A 10,954-nucleotide genomic window follows, 5' to 3' on the forward strand; every position below is an offset into this window, starting at 1 on the left:
AATAATACAAACTGACTCTAAATGTATGCAGCAACCATTGGGAGGTTTAATAAAGTGGGGTTTTTTTTGGGGGGGGGTGGCTGAATATCTGTTGATAAAGGGTTTAAAATGATGAATGCAAAAATGATGTGGTATATAACCCTCCAGCTAATTCACAATTTAAAAAATGAATAAATAGGAAATAATACAAACTGACTCTAAATGTATGCAGCAAAATAATTTGATAAATTTGGTAAAAAATGTTCTTTTATGAACATGTAGAATATGTATAAAAGGACAATACTTAACTTTTCTTTTAATCTAAGTAACATCTTAATTTTATTTCTAGCATTTACAAATTTTCTCTATTTTGAAAAATATTTTAAGCTTCAGTTTATGACTTATTTTATTCTATTTGTCATCTTTAATTAGAGATCTCAACCAATTATTTTAAAGTCACCTACTCCATAATTCCATTAATTTCCATGTTTCAAAGTCCATCAAACAATTATAAACAAAACAAGTTAGCAAAGCAAGTTCCCAAACAGGCAGAACTTACTGTATCTTCATTGGCCTTAATAAAAATCTAGAGTAAGGAAATGAATGTAGATTTCTTTCAAGTAGATTTCAGGCTTGGGAAAAAAATCTCCCCCCTTGTTCTATTTCTGGGAGATCTCTGAAATGTAAATGACAGGCCACAAACCCCCTCTTCAGATAGCTCAGATCACAGATGTTGCTTCCAGTGTACTTTGGAAACTAAGTATATTTTTCCCATTTGTGAAAGTGCACTGTTAAACTTCTGCTTCTTAAAGCGGGTCAAAGGTGAAGCTAACCCATGATTCTGCTCCCTGTTGATGTGCGGCTTCCTGAGCCCAGCATGGAGGCCCTAGATCATTGTCATTCATTGGAGGGCTGAATGATCTTCGAGTCCCGACTTTTTTGATTGTTTGTTTTGCTTGTCATGGCTCCTTTAACTGCAGTCCAGTGGATTTTTAAAGAGCGACAGTGGGAAGCAGGCTTAGAGGCGCTCTGTTGTTTTCCACCCCTGATGTTCCTGGACCAAGCAGCAGATTAAGATCATGACCCAGATGGAAGAAAGCTATGTGAGCCCTGATCTGTGGTACCCACAGGGCAGAAATGCCTCAAGCCATAGCTTATGCTGGAGGTCAGGAGGATTGGTTGGCCCTAGAGAGAGGGTGCTAGCTGAAGGCACTCTTGGTCCTTTCCCACACTCGTTCATATCCTTTTCACCCATTCACAAATCCAGGGTCAAGTTCCCTTTTCTCTTGAAACCAAAAAGGTTAGTTGTTCATATAAGTTGATCCACTCGGCTTTAATGTGAAAGGTTGTCAATCTATTCCCGTTCTGTGTTAAATTGAATTCTTATTTGTGCAATGAAAGGTGGCCCAACACTGCTCCTTCCAAGTTCCCTTTCCCTGTTAATTGTGGGTTTGAGCCAAGTTCAGCGTTTCCTTCCCTCTGTTCTGCAAGCCAAGCCCTTCCCTCCAGCTGCCTCCAACCACACCACCAGGTTTCTGAGAAACAGCTGATAAGCAGTTTTCTGGGCAAGTGCTCACTCTTATTAGAGCAGGTCTCTACCGACTCTTGTGCCCCACGAGTCTCCCTGGACCACGCAGAGGTCTTTGCCTTGTCTGCGGAGGTGGAGGGCAGAGGTGGCCGCCTTCTCCCATTAGAATGGAAAATCAGGACTTCTTTGCCCTTTCTACCAAAGTGTCGCTCCCAGCATCCCAAAACTCAACTCACTGCCATCAAGCCTGTCCTGACTTTTAGTGACCCTATAGGACTGAATGTAACTACCCCTGTGGGTTTCTGGGATTGTAGTCTTTACAGGAGTAGAAAGGCTCCTCTTTCTCCCTGGGGTGGCTGGCAGTTCCGAATTGCCGGCTCTGTGATTAGTAGTCCAACTCATAACCTACGGTGCCACCAGAGCTCCCTGCTCTCAACCTGCTGACCCAAGCGTATCTTCTTCACTTGAGCTTGGCCTAGTTAGAAGGTAGGTCCCTTTTCCTCATGGGCCTCCCTGGTCCATCTGTTTGCAATCAGAGCCAGCTCCTTATTACCCCAATCTTCTGATCTGCCGCCACCCTTCCTGAACTTAATTTCATCTTGCTGTCACCCCATACCTGGTCACCAAAGGCCCCTAGACTCCCTGTACTAAATAAGGTGATGGTGTCTACTTTCTCCAACTAAATCCTCTGAGGTGCCTTCATCTTCAAAATTTGGTTGGATTTGTTTACAACCATTAATGACTGACAGCTTCCAGATGTCAGTTTCCCAGATGGCTAATATCTGCTTTTTAGAAATGAAGAAAAATGTCAGGCTCTGGTGGCATAGCTGTTAAGTGCTTGGCTGCTAACCAAAAGGCCAGTGGTCAGAATTGTTGTAGAGGAAAAAGAACCCCAATTCAAATGTATGTATGTTATACGGGTCCCTTTGTGAAGATGTAAACAGGACACAGACAAGGCATCCAGAGGAGGGAAACCATCAGCTTGAAGCCATGTGGTGTCCATAGAATTCATGGCCACCTTGCTAGTTATAGAACATGGGAAGCAAAGGCAATTGTCGTAAGATCATGATTGGGGACTGGTCAATTCTTCACTGTCACAGACAGGGTTCCCAGAGAGTGAGGAAAGGGAGGGGCTATGATTGGGATACATTCACTATCAAAGATCAGAAACATTTCCAAGATTGGTTCTGGGGCCCTCCGACCAGCCAGGGCATGACTTATGACCATGTGGCGCTGGTACCCCAATTTTCATTTAGGGCACTCCCCAGCAAGTCCCCCCACCCCTCAGTCTTAGAGCTACAGAATTAGAGATGGAGTTGAAGCCTCCTGTGGGCCTCCTCTGAGCCGTCTCCATTTCTCTCCAGAGGAGTACTGCATTGGGTGAAAAATCTTCAACAACTTCGTGGAAACTTTAGCTTTAGTTTGACTCTGCCAAGAGCTTTTGAAGCCCCTCCTCTTGGAATATTCCCTTATTGATCAGTAGTTCAGTGGTTGTCAGTGTTTCGCTGTGACCCTTAAAGCGCAGGTGGAATTCTTGCACATGTCTCCGTGGGAAAGCCTGATGTTTAAATGCCCAGCTTTGATTTTAATCCCTTTTTCTATTGGTCTTTGTAAATCTGGGTAAGTTGGGGGCATCTCTCTGGGCCTTAGTTTTATTCAACCACAAAGGAAGGTCTGGGCTAAGTCATCTAACGGGCTCTCCTCCTTGCATGTGTTGGTTTGCAGTTTCTGATCCTCTGAGGGGCGGAGCCAGCCAAGTCTGTGTAATTGTGGGCCTGGGACCACTTCTGTTCGTGAAGACCATGATTTAGTGCTAAGATATGTCAGCTACCGTAGACTTCAGATGGTCTTTTTAATGTCTGGTTCTTGATAGAACACCTGGCGAGATCACCTTCAGAGAAGTGCTATGGGTTATCACTAAAATTTTTTTTCACTTTCTGTCTCATTTTATTTATTTAAATCATTTTATTAGGGGCTCATACAACTCTTATCATAATCCATCCATACATCAATTGTGTAAAGTACATTTGTACATTCATTGCCCTAGGTTATCGCTAAATCTAAGAACATCCATGACAGGGTGAGAGTGACATTTCACTGTAAATAGGAAGTTTTATTAATTAGACACTTTGGAGTATTCTCATAGAGGCAATGAGGTTTGCCTCTGACCTTCTTTGCACCGTGCCTCCTATTTTATAGCATCGCTGTGGATCGGGGGAGTGCCCAGCTCTAGGGTCAGGCTTGGCCCTAGATTTAGGGAGGGTTTAGAGTGATCCAGTTTTGGTAATCCCGCGTGTCAGGGTTGGTTCAGGAACTCAGCCGTAGCTCTTCAGAGCTACTCCGCCCGTAGTTCTAAGTCCAGAAGTAGCCTGGGAACCACTGCAGACTGTCAGGCTCGCAGGAGAGTCGGCTGGAGGCTTCTCTCCTCCCATGTAAGAGAGCCACGGGAAAGGAGGCTTCTTTTCTAAGTTTTGTTGTGGTCAGGGGCTGCTGTCAGTCAGAGGATGCCAGTGATACTCCCAGGAGGGCGGAGCCACAGGAAGCGCAGTGAAAATGAGCTGAAGCAACTGGTTGGAGCCGCCCTGAGCTCAGTACTGGCCGTGTTTTAGGAATCAGTGCATTTCCGGACTGTTTCAGTTCCTGTGAAGTGGGCTTGCTGTCATTAGCAGCAGAAAGCTTCTAATTGATACTCGGATTGTTCTTTTAATCCCTTGAGTAGCCACAGGAAATTATCTTTCCTTGCTGCCAGACTAATTGTCATGTGCCGATCACTGTGTCCTTCTTGGAATTAGATTTCCTCAGCGTCCATACTGTTGTCGTCATAGTATGCTTAAGAAAGCTTTGCACTTCCAAGTTTTTCTTAGCCTTCTCAGCACTTGGTAGTATTTAAATCCTGGTCTTAAATACTTCAGAATGTTTACCTTCTTCATGGATGCATGGCTTTGCACAGGTGTAACTGGCAGAGAGAGGACTTGACCATTGCTTGATTTGAGAGCAACTACAGGGTAATGTATGAATAGCAAGGAACTTTGCTGGGACCGCAGTGAAGCACTGGGTTGCCACCTGCAAGGGTGGCATTTCAAAGGAGCCCACAAAGCTCCAGGGCAGAAAAGACATGGCAAGCGGTTCCCAGGCTGACAGTGGCCTGGGGCGGGGGGGGTGTCTGTGAGGAGTTCTGCCCCTCCCGAGGGAGGGTCACTGTATTAAAACAGTAACTCCGTGGCACCCAATGCCACAACGCGGGAATAGCACCCAGTAAAATCCAGGCTTCGAGGCTTGGGTGGGCATGGCTATGGCGAGCTGAGGAAGGAAGAATGAACAGTGACGAGAGCACTACAGGGTGGCGTGGCCGCCTCAGAGCAGGCTATCCGGTAGGGGTGGGGGGTGGGCTGTGCACATGATGAAGCGGAGATTCGGGGCCCACTGAGAAACAAAAGACCTAGGTTGCAGGGGGCACTGAGGGAGCCGTGCACGCTCCAGAATCACGAGGAGATGGGTGCACATGAGGAGGCTTGTATTGCCAGGCAAGAGAAATTTGACCCACGGCTGCTTCAATAGTGCAGTGACGTTAGCACGGGAATTGTTGAAAGCTATTCTAGCAGGGGCCTGTGAGGGCATTGGAGCAGGGGAGATGATAGCACAGCCTCCTGGAAGCTGTTCCCATAATCCTAGTCCCAAGTGACAAGAGGGAGAGGATACTAGGGTCTGCATACTGTGTACTCTCTTCCACTCACGTGGGGTCACAGGGTCCTCAGGCAGCCACACGCATTCCCTGAATGGGCCCACTCAACCAGTAGTTGTGTGCGTGTATACGTGGGCCACTGTTACTACTCTCCCTGTCTTATGGCTGTCATGCAGAGAAGTTAAGCAGCTTAGATTCTAGAGCCCAATCTAGAATCTGGGTCTCTTGACTACAGCAGTCCAGTGCTGTTTATTAATAATTAAGACTTTTCTATTTTTAGTGCAAGTCTTTCAAAGAGAAAAAGCAAACTTGTAGCCATTGAGCTGATGCCGACCCACAGTGCCCTATAGGACAGGGTGGGACTGCCCCGGTGGGTTTCCCAGACTCTAACTCTTTACAGGGTAGAAAGCCCCATCTTTCTCCCAAGGAAGCGGCTGGTGTTAAAGAGCTGACCTTGAAGTGAACAGCCCACTACATAACCACTCAGCCACCAGGGCCCCTCAGTGTAGTTCTACACTTGATCTTTGCCAAAAGGCCGAGGTGATAGTGCAGTGCTTACTTTCTTAAAATGTTAAGAATGTTAAGGCTCAGCTGGCTTTTTGGTTCTTCATGTTTTGGAACCTGATTGTGATCTATAGCATCTGTCTGCTAACGTGGCCTTGACAGCAGCATGAAACAGGAGATAAATACAAGTTTACATCTCTTGCAAATATTGAAAACCCTGTAAGTGGTGGAAAGATGGTGAAGGGTTACAGATAAGGGTATAACTTCTCCAGATAACTGAAAGGCAATGGCATCTAACAGAGGGGCTGGGTCAGTAGGGTTTCCTCAACCTTTAGAAAGAATGGGGAGTGAGAGACTTTGAAGGAAGCCTCAGAATGGTGTGTTGAATGAAGATGCTGACACTCCCCGTTCCTCCAGTTAACCTTGAAAGGACAGGAGTTCCGGTCGTAATAAGCCAGCCTAAGGAAAGTGATACCTGGCATTTGGATGTGCGTCATTCTTGATGTAAAATGCACACGAGCTGGCCCGTTGGGCTGCCTTGTTTCCCTGGTGTCCCAAGGGTCCTGTCTATGACAGGATGCAGTCTCCCCATTTTCTTCTCTCTCGCTGTAGCGGAAACTGTTTGCCTTTTCCTTCTTGACGGGTTTCTGCCTCACATGGGTCCCGGGTTTCACAAGTTTTACTGTATTAAACAATGAAATGTTGGACATTGACCACCTAGTCATTTCGAAAATCATGAATGTTCAAGAACATATTAATATCAATAAACATTTACTGAGTAGCCTGCCAGGTGTTGGTAAGGAGCCCTGGTGGCATGGTGGTTACGTGTTGCACTGGGATCGCAAGGTTCAAAGTTCAAAACAACCAGCCGGTCCTCAGGAGAAACGTGAGGCTCTCTATTCCTGTACAGAGTACAGTCTTCGAAAGCTACAGGGCAGCTCCACCCCGTCCTACTGGGTGGCTGAGTCAGTGTCAGCCGGATGGCGGTGAGTTTGGTTTGGTTTGGTGTGGCTAGATGTTGAGCATTGTTCTTGAGGTCAGACCCATGTAGGATGGAGGAGGGACCCTGAGAGTGTCTTGGTTACCCTGGGATCTGGCGTTCTCTTAAAAGATGAATCATAATGGAACGCAAGGAGTAATAATTCATTTTCTTGTTAGTGAAGTATCTCTCGCTCCATATTGACTGCTTCAGCCAGTCTTCAGTGTACACCTCAGTGGCGTTCATCACATCTGGCAGGTTGTGCGGTTGTAATAAATAATACTGCTTTGAGCACAGTCTGCATATGTCTACATTCAAGGCTTTGGGGTATATACTTACCAGTGAAATTGTTAGGTTTAATTCTTGGAGAATCAGCCAACTTTTTCCCTTAGGGTCAGTGCCATTTGGCCTTCCCACCAGCAGTGGTTGGGGGATCCATGTGCTAAGTTTTCAGTGGGTGATGGTGGCAGTAGGTTCTGCTGGGGGCAGGGAGGGAAGAGGATGATGCGCTGCTCAGAATCCTGTGCGTGCTGTGTTACTAAACTGTGTTTCTGCCTCGGCAGACCCCTGCAGGGCTGAAAGGGGAACATGAGCCGGGAAAGCTGGGGATAGTGGGTATCAGATTGTATTCGCCAACAATGCGTGGTGATGAGGGAGGTGATTGAGAAGCTGATCTGCAACCTTCGCTTGGGTGCAGTTGTTGTGTATGTTGGGATTCGGTGGAGCTGGAGAAGGCAGGCTCCCTTATGGAAAAGCACCCCCAGAGAACAAGTGGTAAGGGCTCCTGCCTACGCTTTATAGAAGGTGCCGGGAGAAGCTAGCTGCCTTTTTCAGTGACTCTCGGCATTGTTGTGTAGAAAGATTCTAGTAAAATAACTATGGAAGCCCCTCACCACCACAAAGAGAGAAACTGCAGTTAGTATTTGAGTTGACTTAAAGGCTGTCTAATTTACATGCTTTCTCAAAATCTCTTTGAAGCCACTTCAAGGGTTTCTTTATTGATTGCAAATGGGGGGAAAATCCTAAATTTACTGCTATCTTGTCAGTGCCAACTCATGGCTTCCTATAAGACCAGGTAGAACTGCCCCTGTGGCTTTCAAAAGAATAGAAAACCTTATCCTTTCCCTCAGAGCCACTGGTGGTTTTGAACTGCTGACTTTACGGATCAGAGTTCCACAGGTAACCCTTAAGCCACTGGGCTTCTTCTCGAATGCAAAAGAACACCCGGAATCTAAAAGCAGAGCCCCCAGTTGATGAGGAGTTAGCAAAAGGCACCGAATGGCATTCCCTGACAGGCTCTCTGGGAAAGAGCAGCCTCCCCTTGAAGAGTTTTCTTCAACGCCCTTTATTAGAGACCTACTCCTCCCACCCCCACCCCCCACAACGGAGCATTTCTATGACCTAAGTCTGTTTCCACAACGTTTTTGAAGCCCCCTGGTGTTTGCCAAGGGCATTGTCGGCTGAATAAGGCTTGAGCTACCCGAGGAGGGGGGCAGGCACAGGAGGGGCTAAAGCTCTGACTGCCAGAGCCCTTGACCTCTGTGTGCTTCCTGTCAGGCCGCCTGTGAATGGCTCTCTGCGCTGGCTGGCGGTAAGAATCTCCTGGGAAACTTCAAAAATTACATGTTCGGGAGTCCTACTGGTGTAGTGGTAACTTGTTGGGCTGCGATCCTCAGGGTCTATAGTTTGAAACCACCAGCAGCTCCTGGGGAGAAAGGTGGGACTTTCTACTCCTATCAACAGTTCTGTCGTGTCCTGTAGGGTCACTATGAGCTGCCATCAACTCGATGGCAGTCAGTTTGGGGTTTGGGGGGTGGGGGTGTGTGTTTAGGGCACCCCTCTAGGTGTTCTGTTGGTGTAGTAGGTTATAAGCATTGGGTTGCTCATCCCAAGGTTGGCAGCTCAAACCCAGTAGATGCTCTGAGGGAGCAAGAGGAGGCTGTCTGCTCCTGCAAAGGTTCCACCTCAAAAGCCCTAAAGCGCAGTCTTTCTGCCTCCAAGAGTCAACTCTGCCTGTGAGTCAGAATTCACTCAGCCAGCTCACCTATTAAGTGACTATCTTTGAATCTCTGAAGTTTTGAGGCAGTAGTTCTTAACATATGCAGCTGGGACTAAGAAACATGAGCAACTTTAGCTCTAGCCAGTAAATTGTAGGAAACATTGATGAACACATTTCTAGCATACTTGCTAACTGTGCATAATCAGCGTGTAGACTGTCCCTCCTCTCTGTCCCCATCCCCACCCGCCTCAGTTCTTAGTCAGTTGCAGATTCTAAAGAATCAAGTGGAGCAAGTTGAAGAAGGACATTTTAAAGAGTCCCAAGGCCTTCATCAGGGAAGGACGGAGGGGGTGGGGGATGGGAAGCATTGTTTAATATGTCTTTCAGGAAGTGGAAAATATGGCATGTTATCAGTGTATCCAAATTATGTAACTTTGGGGGATATGAGCCATTTCTGTCAAAATAATGAGGCATATAATACGTTGCATTTAACATGTGTGGGAATTCTTTGCAGAGTAATTAGCATTCCTTTCTGCAGCTTGTGTTCCAGGGAAACATACCATTCACACCCTCTCTGTGGTCACATTTTCCAGTGGGCTGGAGAGCTTTCTCTACGTTTTTTTCAATAGAAATCTTTGTCCCTTTCCTAAGAGGCCCTGGAGTATAGTTAAGGAAACTTGTCTAGAAAAGAATGATGGCAACATATGTACAAATATGCCTGATACAATTAATGTATGGATTGTAATAAGAGTTTTAAGAGCCTCCAATAAAATGATCTTTTAATTAAAAAAAAAAAAACGAAAAAAGAAACTTAGCCTATCTTTCTCTTTTTCTGGCAGGAATCGATTTTAAAATCCGGACGATAGAGCTCGATGGGAAGAAAATTAAACTTCAGATATGGTGAGTAAATTGCAAGGAGAGTTATGCAAAGTTAAAAGGTAGCTAATGCATCTTTTCTCCTAAACTGGGACCAGGTATCAAACACCTATCTAAAGGTTTCTCCTCCAAGCATGGAAAAGGGAGGGGTGGCCCTCAGCCAGAATGCTCCATCGTAGAGGGGAGGAAATGGAATGCCCAGCAACTATGGTTTCCTTGTTCAGTAGTCAACGCAAAGCAGGCAAAGCGTTTTTAAGTGGCAGGCCCCCTGAGTGCAAGCGCGACCCAGGCTCCGGCTGACTGTCCCTCGGTTGGGGTGACGTGGGCAGATGCTTCCCTCGCTCGCTCCTTTCCTAGTCACTCAGTTGGACTGATGACATTTGAGGTCCCATCACTCTGATTGTTTATGGTGTTGTGTATAATCTCATTAAGTAAAGAAACAGCGAGGAGTATTGGGCTGGGCAGAAAAGCCCTGTTTACCATTGATAATGTTGTAACATGCAAAGCCAAGCCTTCCTTGTGATCATCTACCCGTGGCTGGTACATTCCCGAAAAGCATGTCAAACTGCGGTTCATCAATATGACTTTCCCAGATCTCCAAGGTGGATATTTTCAGCGTGAACTCCCAAATCTCTCTGAGTTTTAAACTTCGTACAAATTGAAAATCAAAGCTGGTCAAATTACTTTCATCACAGTGTGAGGCCTTACAGGAAGGTACTTGGTGATGTTTGCTCATCCCCTGGGTAGCGGTGACGGCAGCACTGCCTGAGAAGGAGGCGGCGCTCCATAGTGAAGTCATGAACATCAGCTTTGTCCTTAGGCTTTTTCTCAAAACTGAGATCAAATTTTAACCTAAAATCAAAATCTGCCAGCCCTTTTTCTTACGGAGGAGGAAGCTGGAACTTGGAGTGGTTAGGTGTCCCTGCAAGCATTTGTCTGGCTTAGTGGTAGAACTGGGACAAGTACCGCGTCTCCTGGAGCAGAGAGCCAGCTTCATCCGTAGCCTGGCGGTCTCTGCAGGCAACGCCCTTTATTAGCAGACCTGCGAAGGGTTGCCTCCGCTTTCCTTTACGTCTTTTGCTGCGTAGTAAGAAGCTACCAGTTTCAAAGAGAGGAGAAATGTTTTTAAGAGAACCAAAGTTAATTCTGACCCCACTCTGTCTAGTCCTGATCACAGCACCAGGGAATATTCTTGAGGGTTTCTTGGGGCCATTGGATGGTCAGTGTCCTAGAACTTAAATTAACATTTATGTCTGCTTTACAAAGCACTTTCACAGTATGCTTATGTGCCCCAGGACCTGGTGTGGTAGAACTTCCCAAAGAGTGGTCCAAACATCATAGCATGTGAGTTAATCTGGGTAGACTAGAGAAACAAAATTCATAGACACTCATATTTTATAAGAGAGA

General features: G+C 46.2%; 1 protein-coding gene across 1 annotated transcript in view; it reads left to right on the forward strand.

Moving 5' to 3' along the window:
* Positions 1–10,954, forward strand: part of RAB8B (RAB8B, member RAS oncogene family) — an 81,555-nt gene that overhangs the window by 52,009 nt on the left and 18,592 nt on the right. Inside the window, exon 2 of the mRNA XM_045294953.1 lies at positions 9,511–9,571. Within this exon, the coding sequence (XP_045150888.1) occupies positions 9,511–9,571 (61 nt within the window). The remainder of the gene's footprint in view (positions 1–9,510; positions 9,572–10,954) is intronic.

The sequence above is a fragment of the Echinops telfairi genome, unplaced genomic scaffold (genome assembly GCF_000313985.2).
Source record: "Echinops telfairi isolate 266 unplaced genomic scaffold, ASM31398v2 ScPeMD7_4048;HRSCAF=4782, whole genome shotgun sequence".
Lineage (NCBI taxonomy): Eukaryota > Metazoa > Chordata > Mammalia > Afrosoricida > Tenrecidae > Echinops > Echinops telfairi.